At 43.0% G+C, this 15,688-nt stretch overlaps 1 protein-coding gene across 1 annotated transcript in view; it reads right to left on the bottom strand.

The window, feature by feature from the left end:
* Positions 1–84: 84 nt before the first annotated feature.
* Positions 85–15,688, bottom strand: part of CRB1 (crumbs cell polarity complex component 1) — a 132,229-nt gene continuing 116,625 nt past the window's right edge. The window contains exon 11 of the mRNA XM_042976687.1: positions 85–866. Within this exon, the coding sequence (XP_042832621.1) occupies positions 651–866 (216 nt within the window). The 3' untranslated portion in view covers positions 85–650. The remainder of the gene's footprint in view (positions 867–15,688) is intronic.

Below are 15,688 nucleotides of genomic sequence, written 5' to 3'. Positions count from 1 at the left end.
CACATGTATATCACAAAATGCAAAAAAAAAAAAAAAAAAAACAACCCAAAAAACAAACAACTCAGAAAGGAGATTAGCCACATTTCCATTTTTATTAGCTGATGTTGGGTCACTTTTTAAACATAGGTTATTCCCATGGCTTTCTTGAACCCATGATTAAAGGGGGAAAGTATACATCTCATCGTAGGTATACATACAACTAAAATCTTTCACCACAGGATAGGAAGATTGAGAAATGTATTTTGTAGTTTTCGTGTTAAAAAAAATGCGGTTTCCAGCTAATGAGCAAACTAAGGAAGGTGTCCCCAGGATGTAAGGGGTAAAAAGTTTAAGTGATAGGCACTTAACTATCCAGACACTAAGTGACTGGAGCTTTTCCCAGAAGACACTGCTCTGGAAGATACTTTTGCTAATTATGAGGCTGAGATCACTGGCACGAAAACATTGCTCTGTCACTGGCTAATATAATAAAACAATGATGTCAGGTTGAGCCACCATGAAAGGCTTTAAGGAGGCCAGAGGAATCTTCCCCACTGTTTCAATGAGACCCCAGTTGTAAATTGATATGTTCAGGTATGTCGGAAAGACGCTCAGATACAGTCATCACGTTCACGAGTGTGTAGATCTCTTTCTCGAGGAGACAGATGCTCCTAAATCAGCCTCTCCACTGCAGGGGGTGGCATCATGCTCCACATTTCCACTCGAGAGCCTTCCTTTTCCTGACGGCTGGGGCTGTAGGTTCCCTGAGTTGCCCTTTTGTTGGAGGCAATAACGGAAGCGACCACCGCCAGAAAGAGGATCAACAACAAGGCTGACGTCACTGAGCCGACGGCGGTGAAAATGTCCGAGACCAGGTCATCTGCCAACTGGAAGGATTGAAATAATTGTGATGTGAATGATAGAGAAGAGGTAAGTGTTCAGAGTGATGGAACCACCCTGGAATGAAAACCAACCAGAATGCTGGTGCCACTCAGTTCTGTAAAAAGACCAAGGTACTAAAGGGAAGTCAGATTTTCTTATTCCCAGGTCCTGTGAAAATGACTATATATGTAACACCTAAGGTCTAGAGTCAGAAAGTGTGGCATGAAATACCTCCTCTATTTATTCTGCTTCTTAATGTCTGTGACTGAGATCATTCGTAGGACATCAAAGGCAAAAGATACCCACACGTATATTTGTAGTCATTCTATAGCTATACAAACATTCATAGTATCTTCCCTCCCTTGCCAGAAGCTCTGGTTTTGGATCGAAGGAATAGTTGTTTCACAGCCTTTTTGGGGAAAAGAAGCAAATTAAATCAGTTGGGTCTCATGGGAAAGACCCCGAGACAGAGGAGGAACTGCGATGTGCTAGTCTTGCAGGCAGTTACCAGTCGTCACTTTGATTTGGATTCGATGTGACAATTGAATGGTTGTAAAAACACATGAGCTCGATGTGGAACCAAACACCTAGAAACAGAAAACTGTGCGTAGAGCCCTGTCAGGAGGAGCTGGGTCCGGGGCTCTCAGGGGTGTTACTTGTACACAGGGGTGTGTTTAATGTTCATTCCACTGTGTTTGCCAAACACTTTTTAGCAGTCGGTAACCCGAGGCTGTGATTTAGTTGCAGAGCAATATGACGGGTAGGAAGCAGTCACTAGATGAATTTTTTAACTGATTTTCAAAGAAATATGCCTGTCAGTAAAAGCAGCGTTACACAAGTTTAGCTTTTCATTTAGCTTTCTCTGTGACCCACCGCCCCCCACCCCCCACCCCATTACCAGACCAAGCTACTGTTATATATGGAGCCTTTGTTTATTTGAACCTCCTAGGGAATTTTAAATATCTTCAGTCTTCTTAGCCTTTTTTGGTTCACTGTGCCTGAGTTTCAACTATCATACAACTAATATAATATTGTACATCTTCACAGTGTTGTCTTAGCTGTACTGAATGTCATTCCTGCTCAAATGGGGTTCACTAGCCCGTTTGTTCATTCAACAATATTTATGGACCATCTACTGTGAACCTTTTATTGAGCTAGGAAATAAAAATACAAAGAGAATTCGAAGTTTGGGATCTGGAGCTCAGGTTCTGGTGATGGGAGAAGGCAAGGGGACACACACACACACACACACACACACACATGCACAAATGCTCAACAAATGCTCATAATACAATATAAATACAGATTATGATAGTGTCATAAATGAACTCTATTGGGGTGTAGTTGGAGGAATATTGGAATGAAGCATGTGATTATGCTTTGAAAGGTGAGAAGGCAAATATTTGAAGCAGGAAATTCTGCTTGGACAAAACAATTTGAAATAAGAAGGGCAAAGGGACATAAAAGTCCTTAGAGTTTGGGGCAAGGGTAAGAAATCCCATGTGACCAAAGATATTGTCCAAGAATGTGTGTTTGAATTGGGAAAAGATTTTAAAGTTGGTAAGAGATAGAACTATAAGGTAGGTTAATCTTACAAGAAACTTAAGTTTCTTGTCAGTGGGGGGTGGGGGGGCACCGAAGGAGTTTAAGCAGTAGAATGATGTGATCCGATCCGTGTTTTATTAATCTGGTTCTGGTTACAGGGTGATGGATGGTCACGGTGACGGTGGGGGAGAAGATGGAGATAGACAAAATAGGAGTGTATCTTATAAGTCATGACAAGCCATGACCTAGGTCTAAATTTACCAACGGAATGAGAATTGAAGGAGAAGAATGGTTGAGGGAGACTTTCGAGGTAGAGTGGCTCCCTCTTAGATTGTGCAAGGCCGGGCAGCAGCAGAGGAGTGATAAGGATGGCTGAGGATTCCACATTAGATGGTTGCGTGGATGGGAGATCCTCAACTGTGACGGGGTACACAGGAGGAGAGAACAGTTTTGTGCAGGAAGACTATGAGTTCAGTTTGAAAAAGCTAGTTTTGGTGCCTGGCAAACATTCAGGCATGTGGTGCTAACAGATACAAACAATCCCTCTCCTCTTTCCACTTTTCACATTGCTCCAGAAAAAACTCTGGGTTATAAGAGCTTAGGAGTAAAGTCTAAAGAGAATTCAAAACCACAGACGTCTAGTTTTGTTATGGTTGTTTTTAAATTCTTTTTTTAACATTTATTTATTTTTGAGAGACAGAGTGTGAGCAGGGGAGGGGCAGAGAGAGACGGAGACACAGAATCCGAAGCAAGCTCCAGGCTCCAGGCTCCGAGTTGTCAGCACAGAGCCCGACATGGGGCATAGAACCCACAAACTGGGAGATCACAACCTGAGCCGATGTGACGCTTAACTGACGGAGCCACCCAAGCACCCCCAGAAGCCTAGTTTTTGAGCAAAATAGTTTACCTCCACTACAGGGCAAGTTCTCCTGCCATACTGTGTGGCCATCCTTTTGTGAGTCCTTACAGCTTGTGTCTGCAAAGATAACCATGTGCTGGGAAACATGACTAGAGCCATAGACTTGGCCTTGAAAGGTCAAAAGTCTGAGAAAGACAGAACCCAACCAGCAAAAACCCTTGGTATTATGTAGGGAACTTGAGATAATGTCCACTCTTGTTCCTAGATGTTGGCTTAATCTTAATCTGTCCAGTAAATTGTGTCATCTTCAGGAGGAAATGACTGCGCTCCTGCACAAGTGAGTTAGTTGGGAGTGTCTACACCCAAGCAGAGAAGAGACAAGGCTTTTGGTTTGCTTCTCTTGTATGAACTTTTCTGGGCCCTTCTCATTCACCCCAAGTCTGATTACACTGGGGAAGCGAAAGCAACCGAGATCCTCTCATCTGCTGCCTTGCAGGGAAAGAGGGGGAGGGAATTATGGGGCGTAGCCTGAGGCCTTGTGAGAACCACAGTTCTGGCTGAACCAGAGGGCTGATCTACCTCACATACCTTGTGACCCACAAGGAAGCAAAGACCCTTGTCCACAGTGGCTTCACTGTTCTCAGAAATGTAAGAACGCAAGCACAAATTCAAGGCTTGAGATGCCTGTCACCACCTGCTACGGGACGCATGGTTAAGGCTCCAGCTTAGAGAGGCATGTCCGGCGCTTAAGGCTCAGTGTGTGTGAACACTCGCCAGTCACTTCGCCTCTCAGAGACTCATCTGCACCACCTATAAAATTGGAGATTATATGTCAAAGGGTGGGAATAAGGAAAGAAGCTGAATGCGAAAGACACAAAGCATGGCCTATGGTAAGTTCTCAACACATAAAAATAAGAGTGGCCTTTCCTATGTCATTTATCAACCTCGCCGGTTCTATGTACTTGTCAAAGGTAAACCAGCACTCCGCAGTACCTTGCAGTATGGCCAAGGGAGCCAACCTACAAACCTAATATTGCAATTCCAAGCTCCGGATAAAGGTTTTGATGAAACAGTTCGCCTAACTATATCAAATAGAGCATGTCATTAAGCTTTGGAATAAAGCTGAATGAGTAGGGTTTTGAAATTGCCTCTTGAGGGCCCTTTGCTTTTGAATTCCCATGGTTGAAAGGCCCTTTTTTGCCCAGCTATTCTTCAACTGTGCTTAAAATATACAGCCCTGCAATGGATCTTTTGATAACTGAGGCTGCTGTGACTGACACACGAGCTGACGGGGGCCTCCAGGTGCCAGCCTGTCCTGAAAAGCAGCACGGATGTCAGGCCAGACCTGCCCCGATGGGCTGTGCTCTCACACTGCACCTGTGAAAAACCTTGTTCTGAAAAGACCTACCCCTAATTAATTACACATTTCATGGAAGGTTCTTTGGTTAATGACATGATGCAATCTGTATTCAGTGATCATATTAATGTCCTTTTTAAATGTATATTTTATATGTGATAATTTAAACTGGAATTACTTTATATTCTGTATTTGCAGAATCAAATAAAGAAGTGTTCTTTTTTTTTTTTTTTTCTTTTTCTTCCCCCAAAGAGGATTCATTCTGAAACACTGACTGGTTGTGGCCTACATATGACCCAAGGCAAGGTGACACTCTGGAATTCTAAGGTGAAACTGCCAAACCTTATTTTGATTCTTCCCACTGGAGAGTATGCTGGAATATGCTGGAACCATACGTTTTTGGCTTTTGTGTGTGTGTTTTTTTAATTCTTGAAAAGGAATTTAATACTGTGTTTCTTCTGAAGTAAGACCAGACACAACAGGAACTTGTTAACAAACCAAAATGGGCTTAAATGCAGTGTGGCCACTGGTGTGGCATACATCTATATGCTAAGTGTCCCCACCTGTAGAGTGGGGACAGGAATTACCAGGTCTCCGAATTGTTTTGTACTGTAGCATTCAGGCACGCAGAGGGCGGCTCACAGGGCGTGGACACAGAAGGAGAACTCATTCTTTGTGGGGAATCTTATTTATTATTACCCAGAGTGACCCTTCCCAGGCTGGTTTTCCTGGTCCTGCTCGGGTTTTAGGACTCCTCCCGTCCACAAACCGTTGTGAAATGTCAGCACCCAGGCCGAGCTCCGGGGTGCTGATGGGGAGCCGGCAGAAGGCTGTGCGATCTGGCCCATCGGGATCCACTGGGCCCTCACTGATTGACTGCTGAACAGCTCACCTAATTTTGAAAACACAAAATGAGCTGGCCTGCCTGGAAAGAGTAAGAAATGAGACCATTTCTGTCCTCAGCCTCAGGATCTGCCTGTCACAATATTTAGGGCTGGTGAGAGCATTTGGAAGAATGTGAGAACAATACACACATTGGAAGGAGCCTGGGAAAAAGATGAAGCATTCTAGAATTTCCCAGAGAAACTCAACCTCACATTTCCAAGCGAAAACATTAAAGCTTTGACTTCAAGTGAGGACAGTCAAGGACCGATGTGACAGTTACCACCTGTTCGAACTTCTTTCTCTCAGGCCTGGGTTTCATAAAAATCAGCAAAAGTAGGTTTGTGGTTAAACAGTGGTGATGCTTGCGGCTTAAAACTGGCTCCTGGAAAACACTATAGGGGTGCGAACTGCTTCAAATCCTTTCTGGAACTCGATTATATAGATTATGTAAACATACATGGAGACAATTTAAGATAGGAAATTAAAATGTTTGAACGTGCCTGTTGGATCATGGGTTACATTCCAGCTTCAATATGTGAGTTTTTGAAACTGGTTTGTGGTGTGTGTTACATGAGTAGCCAAGTAAGACCATTATGTAGTATTATGAGAATCTGTGATTAATGTAAAAATTACTTTAAAGACGTGTTTTTTTTTAAAGCCAGTTATAATAGTTATCTCCTATCTATATAGCCAAAGCAAAGTGAGGACATGTCTTTAACTCTCATCCCACAAATTCACACACACACAAAAGAGAGAGAGAGAGAGAGAAGAACATTCCATATGTAAGACTGAGGAGAGCAGTTCCTATTAAATATTATTGCAACAAGTAGGTTTTCAATTTGGTGGATGTGAGAAACCTCCCACACAGACTTGAGTCCTTGAACTTTATCACTTATCAGGGAAATGCTAGAAACAGTCATGTCCATAGTAATATTGAATATATGCCAGAACTCTGTTTTTAAAATTAAACTCGCTACAGCAGCCAATTTTCAACCATAAATACACGCACTGTCCACTTTACAGTTGTAAGGGGGGAAATAGGGTCCTGGAAAAGCCAAAAGAGGACTTAGAAAGTGTCCTGGAACAATGAGGGGGTGATTCAGTCAGATGCTCCTTTCCCTGAATAAAAGGCTTAGTGATTGAAGAAAGTGTAGACATCACAGAGTGACTGGCCTTTCCCTCAAAGTGGCAAGCAGGCAGGTGGCAGGGCACCGAGGAGGGGCAGAGTGTCCAAACTGCAAGCCGAGTAGCATTTTTTCCCCTTGGCATTGCCCTGTCTCCTCTGCTCTGCTGCTCCCAGAAACACTCATGTTCTCCCTGGGATTGCTGGGGACAGAACAATGGTGAGCCCCAGCTCCCTCCAAGGACTGTGGAAGATTGCCCTTGGCGTGTGAAGCCCCTCACTAGAGAAAGGAATCCTGTATAAGGTCTTTCTCATTAATTCTCAGCAAGTAATCACACTCCTTTTGGACCATAATGATTGGAGGTGTCACCAGAGTCTGGGGATGGAAAAACCAGGCTGAGAGGAGAGTTCAGCCAACCACAGCACTGGAAGGTGCTATCCTGGGAACCTTCCCAAGTGATTTCCATACCCAGTCCGTTGAAAAGTCTGGAGTAGCTACTGTGGAAATTCGGTGTGGATACAGGGGAGATAAATGAGAAACCGGAACTGGATCCAGCATAAGGCTGCACGTTCGATGTTCTAGCTCTACCTGAAACCATCAGCGTCTTTTATGCCTTAGCCCAAGCACGGCACGGGTCCTCCTGTGGACCTTTAGAGAAAGAGCTCAATTTTTCTGAGCTGTGAAATGCGCTGTGACATTGATCACAAAAGGACACATTTGTTCCTGCATTCAACAAATAATTATCAAGCACGTACTCTGTACAAACACAATGCTAGTGAGAAATACACAGGTGGATGAAACTCTGGCCTTGCTGGTTGAGGCACGGGGTCTCTAATTCTTGCTCTGATGTCTCAAACCTCTTTCTTGCTTAAGACGTCAGATTTTAGGCAGGGGCAGAGAGGCAGTTGTAAGTTTGGAGACATTGCTTTCATATTTTTCTCTCCTTATGCGGGTGGCATAAGTAATAGAATTGTTTTTCTAGGAACACAGGCTTTAAGAATAACACTTCTCTCTCCCTCCCTCTCTCTCTCTCTCTCTCTCTCTCTCTGTCTCATACAAGAACTAAATCCCAACAGCCCAAAGTCAAGGTTTTATTGTGTTTTTTTGTAAGTTTATTGTTTACAGATAACAGCTACCATTTCTGCCGGCCCTGGGTCAGGGGTTTCCCAGATGTGCACACAGAAACCATTTTAATTCTCTTAACAGCCCAACTTGTGTGTGTGTGGGTGGGGGGAGATGATCATTTCCCGTCACTTTCTCAGGGAGGCCTTCCCCATCACCCTCTATTTGCAATCGGCTTTATTTCTCTCCATCACATAATGCCTTGTGACATCTAGGTAGTTCATGCGTGTCTCCCTCACTAGAGTGGAAGCTCCATCAAGGTGCACGTGCTTGTCTTCTTTGCTCCCATCTGTCTCCCTAGTGCCTGGAACAGAGTGTGTCCCACAGAGACACTGCAATGAGTGCCATTTGACAGAAGGGAGTTAAAAGCTGAAGAGCTTGTCCAGCTGCACGCAGTGAGCTGGAGATTTCGTCTGCACAGAACTTCTCCCTCTTGGGGTTCTTACCAAATGCAAACCTTAGCATGTGTCTGACTGAGGAACTGAAGGGGCCCGCTCTCACACTCCCGCTAGAGGGTAGGTACCATCCCTGGGGTGCTAGTGGCCAACACTGGTGGGGCAGATAAGGAGTGACAGAACCCAGGAGCCAGGTGGGCATGAAGCCAGATATTGGACACCATTCCTTTTTGTGAAATTAGCCACAAATAATGTTTTTACCTTTTCCTGCCTCTTAGAGCCAGGATGAAATTATCATCCGGGGGCACAAGCAGGGGCCGTTACAGAGGATTTAAAATAAAAATCCAACCAGCAGCCAGTTATCCTTTTGGACACATGAAACGTTCTTTTTGTCTCTGTCACGTGAACCACTGGACTTTATCCTGGCCTATTTTTGGTCTCAGTCAAACTGAGTGGACAGTCACATTCGCCTTCCCTTTTTCTTCTGTTTCTTTCTTCATTCCAGAAAGCAGTGGCTGTTAACTACAGACTCAGCATGTAAATCACACAGTGTCATGAGCTGCTAACATTTACAGTTTTTCAGTCCCGATGCACTTGAGTGCTGCGTCAGTCCACACCCAGACCTGCTCAGAACCAAGTCCCCTACTGCTCTATTTCTCTTTTCTGCATCCCCAGTCACAGCTTGGTTAATACCCTAATTTTCTTTTACCTGGGCAATTAAACTGTCCTCTAGCCATGGCGTTCCCCCCCCCCCACCTACAATCTACATCATCCAGCCAGCCCTATAAACAATAAATAATCAATCAATCAATCAATCACCTTGCTTAGCTGCCTTGGAAACCGATGGAAGTTTACTGCAGCAAACCTAGCCAGTGTCAAGCCTAAGTGGCTAAGTTTTAAGTCAAAGTCCTTTATTAACTTCCCCTGCCTCCTCGTGAAGGACATCATCAGTTACAGCCTAACTAGCACCCTGCATTCTGCCCAGCAACGCTCTCTACCCCTTCGCAACTAGGAATCGTCTGCTCCTGCCAATGCCGCATCTTCATGTTGAGGCGTGCCATCTATCCAATCCCACTTCTCTTTTTATTTTATTCACTTACTTTCAAAGTTTACTTATTTATTTTGAGAAAGAGAGAGTGAGAGAGCGAGCGGGTGCACGAGCGGGGGAGGGGCAGAGAGAGGGGGAGAATTCCAAACGGGCTCCATGCTGTCAGCGAGGAGCCCGAGGCTGGGCTCGGTCTCAAGAACCACACAGTGAGATCATGACCTAAGCCACAATCAAGAGTCGGATGCTCAACTGACTGAGCCACCCCGGTGCCCCCTACTTCTCTTTTTAGAACACCACTGGAACTTTCTCTGCGAGTTGCAAAGCCTCCCCAGGAAGCCCATGTGTCTCTACTCCCAGAGTCTCTTACATAGCAACACCCAGGCTCACCATACATGTGAGGAGAGCTGTACCTGGGCCCACACGGCATGTAGCATGCACTTGAATGTGCTATCGCTCGTGGTGGGTTAGGCCACATTCCACACCTCCCCTTAGGACTGTAAGGAATGAGTATCTATTTCCTCAGCAACTTTTCAATAATACAAAGTACAGTGCTTTGCACAAAGGGGCTGATCAATTGTCACTGACTCCCACACTTGTAATGCTTATTGCTCTGTTTAACGCATTATTAAATTCTTTTCAGTCAGTCATAGGAAGAGTTCTATATAACAGCCCAGAAAGTTTACTGGTAGTGAAATTCATTCCCTCATTTTTTCATGCATTCATTCACTCACTCAAATAAGTTTTACTGAATGCTTTCAAAGTTTCAGGACCTTAGGTCCTGGACATAAGGGATTCAAAGGCGTAGTTATTGTCTTTAAAAACCCACTATTTAGTGGTAGTGCCTGGGGCTTGGGGTAGCTATATAAGCAACCACAGTTCCATAAGAGAGGTGTTATGTTAGAGGTGAGTACAGGGAAAAGAAAACGGGGAAGGAAGTAGACTCCATGATGTCCCTCAAGTTTCTCAAAGGAAGTCAATGGGAGAATAAGGTAAAGAAAGTGTTTAAGGCAGAAGGAAACGCCATGATCCAGTGGTAGGGAGAACAAGAAGCATGGCTGGGGAGCTAGGACATTTCCTGCTTCCCTGGGGAGATTTAGGGAGGGCTAAGTGCTTATGCAGAGCCACACATGGGAGCAAAATAGAATGAGGAGCAGCAGCTCATTTGTCAGGAAAGTCTTTACCCAACCTGGGCATGGAACCCCCCCTACACACCATTCCACGAAACTGTATTTCCTCTCCCTCTGTGGAGTTAGGAGCCAGAATCACATTAGCAGTGTCATGTATTTTCTCTGCTGGTTCTTCCCTAGCACATATGACTTGTACCCCCTTATTAAAAATGTATCAGCTTCGGGGCACCTGGGTGGCTCAATCGGTTGAGTGACCAACTTCGGCTCAAGGCATGATCTCACGGTTGGTGAGTTCGAAACCCACAATCAAGCTCGCTGCTGTCTGCCTGTCAGTGCAAAGCCCACTTCCGATCCTCTGTCCCCCTCTCTCTGCCCCTCCCCCACTTGCGCTCTCCCAAAAATACATACATGTTTTTAAAAACTATCAGCTTCAAATGTCTAATTCTCTATTTTTATGCCAAGAGACCTTTACCAACCTGGGGTTTGTAAGGCAGAAAAATATTTCAGTTTCTTTATACCCCATCTCTGCCATCGTGCAGTTTTTATTTATTTATTTTTAATTTTTTAACATTTATTTATTATTGAGAGACAGAGAGAGACAGAGCAGATCGTGCATAGTTTTTAGAAGGTGATCGATAAATATGCTAATTGATTTTATACGTCATTTCAAAAGCAAGAGAATAGCAAATGAGTTAAATGGCAGATGGACTTTTGAGGCTCCAAGATACTAAAAAGACATGACAACTAGCAACTAAAGGCAATTGTTTGCGTCCTGAATTAAAAAAAAAAAAAAAAAGTCTATAGAAGACTTTATTGAGACAATTGGAGAAACCTGAACATGGGATGATAACTTTCTTGGATGTGATACCAGGATTGTGGTTGTAGAAGGAAGTCTTTTTCTTTGGAGATAGTTGCCGAAATATTTAGTGATAGTGTATTACAACCTATCTTTCTAAAGTCTGCAACCTACTTTCTAAATAGACAAAAAAAAAAAAAATGTGTGTGTATACACAGAGAGGTAAACAAAGATAGCCAAATGTTAAAAAAAAAAAAAAAACAACTGGTGAAGCTGGGTGAAGGGTATACATGTGCTCATTATACTATTTTTTTTCTGATTTTCTCCTACCCCCTCCCTCCCAAAAAAAAACCCCTCTCGGAACAAGAATATTTTAAAGTCATTCCTCCAAACCCCAAATTTGTAGATCTTGCTTCTTCCACTGTCCCTTCCTCTCCTGTTCCAGATCTTGTTGATCTCTCTCTTCTCTATGCATTTATTACCCAGTAAATCTTGCTCCCAGTGATGGTCTTATCTCCCCTACTAGACACTAAGATATTCATGGATTACATCAAATGTTAGTTTCCTCATACATCTGGCCCTAGCCCTGCTTCCAGTACCTCGCACAGTGCCAGGCACACGGTGGGTGTTCATGAACCTCCCCACGATCCCCTGGCGTCCTCCTTCCTGACCTAAAAGCTGTATTTTGGCTCTTTTCTCTATCAGAGTTCTTCCTTCTTTCCAACTTCTTCAGTTGGTCAGAAAGCTGCTATTAATTCACTCACATTCACATTATGCAGGAAAAAGAGTGCCGAATCCCTGACATCCTTCTGGCTTATCACATCCCCTGTTGGCAAAGGTAATCGAGTCCGTGTCATCGTATTTATAGCCCCCAAATCAAAACCAGTTGCCAAAGTAATGAAGGCCTATTGGTTTGTGTTGACTTAATCCATGTCATAGGAGCTGTAGGAGCATATAAGGATAATTTGACCAGCAAAAGGAAAGCCATAAAAATGATCAAAAAGCCAACAGATATGCTGAGAACACCAAGCTTATTTTACTGAGGATTTATGGCCAACTTATCAGAAAATTATTTGGCCCAAGTCTACATTCAAGTAAGTCCCTCAGTAATTCAGCAAAGATTCCAGCCTCAGGAAAAAAAAAATCGCCTCCTATAATGAGATGCCCCAGTCACCCCTAACTGGCAGCACATGTAGTTTAATTTTCAACAGTTGTGAGACTGCAGTAAATCCAGCTTTGGAATACCTAGTTCCACTTACACCTCGGACCTGCACCGAATTAGCAGAGCAGGAAGGCCCGGCTGCACCATCCCTCCTGACATACCTGCACGAGTGTTTATTAGTCAAATAGAACCAAAATGTCCGACATCCCCCAGATGGGCAGGCGGGCCAGCTCCTGCTGTGTCCCGGCAGAAGTGGATGCCAAATCACCAGGCTCTGCCACACTGTCAGCTGTGTCCCAGGCCCGACTCTGGAGGTTGTATTTTATTGACCAAACTAAAATTGGCTTCCCCTCGTGTAGGTGATAAAGTGTGGCTTGAAGTCACCCATGGAAAATATATTACTTTAACTTGGACAGCTTGTCATTGAGGTCCTTGTTTATATAATCTATTGTGCCATTTACTCTATTCTTATTTTAAAAAGCAAACGCAGAAATAAAAACCCTTTCTTCCAGTGTTTCATTGATGGATGTCCACACCCTGCACCTTCTCTTAAATAATCTCAGAAGTAGCAATTTCGATTGTCATTGTCTGTTTACATCAAATTATTGGACTTTCAGTTTCAAAGTCTGTCTTGTGTAAGATGAAAAACACAGAGCATGCTTTAATGGGAGTCCTTTCACTGCACGGCCTTCTCTGTCCAAAATAGTTTGAGACTTGGTATGTCTAAATAGAGACAGATCCTGCAAAACCGAGATTGGTCAGATCCCAAGTGAACATTACTAAAATTTATGAGCTGGTGGCAACTTAAAACACCAAGGTATCTTACAACCAGCAAAGATAGGAATCTTCACAGTGTGAGGATGTATGTTAAAACAGTTATTTAGTTTCAGAAATAAAGAATCCTTTCAGGAGTCAGGCTTTCAAATTCCAAATAAGCCATTTGGTAAAAGTCTATAGGTTTTTAAATTGGCAAGATTAAAACACACACACACACACACACACACACACACACACAGAGAAAAACCTTATGTTTCACTTTGTTAACAGTTCACCTAAATGTCCAAGAACACAACTGGGGAAAAGGATATGTTTACATTAGTATGAGGAATATAAAGCAATCTTTTTTGGTGGGACAGAAATAAGGTCTAACGCCATTTTCCTATTAGTTTAAAAATATCGCCAAACTAAAATTACCCTATCTCCAGGTGTAAATTTAGCACAGAATTTAACAGCTTATTATAAAATTAGATCAGACAATGTAGCTGAGATGGTTATATTATGTCTTTGGATCTCTAAGTATATACATAATTACAATATTAATAATGTCTGCATTATCTTTTGAAATAATAGTTTAGGAGATCCTTGCCGAGAAAAGACAGGACTTAGAAGTATTCTGTTCCTTTCCTACAAAAGGTTCAAACGACAAATCACATGAAGATTCTTCTCCTTTTGCCACTGACTGATTTTTAGTGATTTTTTTTAGTATTTTAGTAAAAAAAGATCAGATTTTCTGTGTCCTACCCAGTTCATAGGCCTCTTTAAGAAGAAATGACATAACCATAACCCAGTTAAAGCGTTTGATTATATTTTACTTCCATAATTTGCTATTAATATTCTAAAACTGTAAAGGTTTTTTTTTCCAGGATAATCTTTGCAGATTACTGCATTTTTCTCATATTCTGTGACATATGGACACTGGAATTACATACATTTTTTTCCCTGGGTTTTGAAGTAATTGCTAAAAGAATATTCCTCTTATTAACTCAAATAATCTGAATCAAAGGGAAATTTTGTTTTCTAAACTCCCAAAGAGACTTAGAACTGAGAATTCAAACTATAAATGAAGTTTCTTCAACCTTGTGATGCAGTACATCTCTTTCTTCTTTTTCCCATACCCCAGAATAGCACTTCTCTCCCCCTTTACAAAAAAAAAAAAAAATATTTCCCTTGGGTCTGTAACTTTTCTATTCAATCTACCATTTAGATTAGTTGTCCTCAGGGATGTGACTGTGTGAAGAGCCTCAGGAAGAAAACCGTGATTAGTCACTAGGCTTGAAGAACCCTCCCCAATTCTGTTTACAAGGACGGATGCCAATTCTCCAAACGTGCTCAGTACTCATGTTCTTTTCTGGGTCATTCTGCTTGCACAGCACAGATTAAACACACAGCCTCGGTATTTTCAGTGTTGTAAGGAGACGCATTTACATTCCACTGACAGCGCCCGGTGTAAAAGGAAGCCATCTGCTGCGATTTAACAACACGAGGAGGAGCAGCCACAAGTTGGGGAAGAGAAAAGGAGTCACAACATAGCTCCACTCAGCAAGCACTCCTCCTCATGTGGGAGACCCGAAGACAAGCCACCTCCATGTTAGAAGGTGTCTTTATTCTTAAGTGGGTCATAGAAGTCGGTCCTCTATCAAATGGTTTCATTGTATCTTTTACTGACATTTGTTTGCTACTATTTTTTAGGGCTCTTTTCCTAGTTCCAGGAACCTAGAATAAATATATAATTCTACCGCGTGGATAGCAACCAGGTCTTGGATTATTTGTGCGTTCCACCCGAGCAATCGATCTTCTCGATACCTAGTTCATTTTCCACAATGGGATTACCTATAAAATACTTGGGATCTAGAATGTGGTACATGGAGGGGGGGGGGAGGGTGAGGGGGAAGGAAAAGTAATTAAAATCAGAGGATTTAATATGTTCCTGGCATTTTACATGCATCTCATCTTAAATCTTCACAGAAATCTAACAATGCCGAGATGATTTCCCTTATTTAAATTTTTTAATGTTTATTTCTGAGAGAGAGAGACAACGCATGAACAGGGGAGGGGCAGAGAGAGAGGGAGACGCAGAATCTGAAGCAGGCTCCAGGCTCTGAGCTGTCAGCACAGAGCCCGACGTGGGGCTCAAACTCACGAACCATGGGATCATGACCTGAACCGAAGCCGGACACTCAACCGACTGAGCCACCCAGGTGCCCCGATGATTTCCCTCATTCAAAAGATGATTTAAGCAATTTGTCCAAAGTCACACAGCTAGCAAGCAGCGGACCTGGCATCCAAACTGTCAGACCTTGTTCAGGGATGCACAGATGCATCCTAGGTCGAGTGCTGTACAGATGCAACCTCCAATCTACCCTCAATTTCCACTGTGGTACCTTTAGTTGACATATTTACACACAGAGAGTAGAATAATAATGGTTATTTTATCTTCCAGGTCTCTTACTGTGTATAATGCATATATAACCAGCCATGCACCCCTGCTTTTCAAAGTTTAATTTTGTTTTTCTTTGAAGACTTTGCATGTGAAAATAAGCCTCAACAGGTGGAGGACTTTGTTTGTGAGCTCTAGGAAGGGGCCTAGCACACAGTAGGTGTCTGGGAGGTAAGCTGTATCTATAAAC

The sequence above is a fragment of the Panthera tigris genome, chromosome F3 (genome assembly GCF_018350195.1).
Source record: "Panthera tigris isolate Pti1 chromosome F3, P.tigris_Pti1_mat1.1, whole genome shotgun sequence".
Lineage (NCBI taxonomy): Eukaryota > Metazoa > Chordata > Mammalia > Carnivora > Felidae > Panthera > Panthera tigris.
The sequence above is the reverse complement of the archived record's forward strand: the minus strand, read 5'-3'. Positions and strand labels throughout refer to the sequence as shown.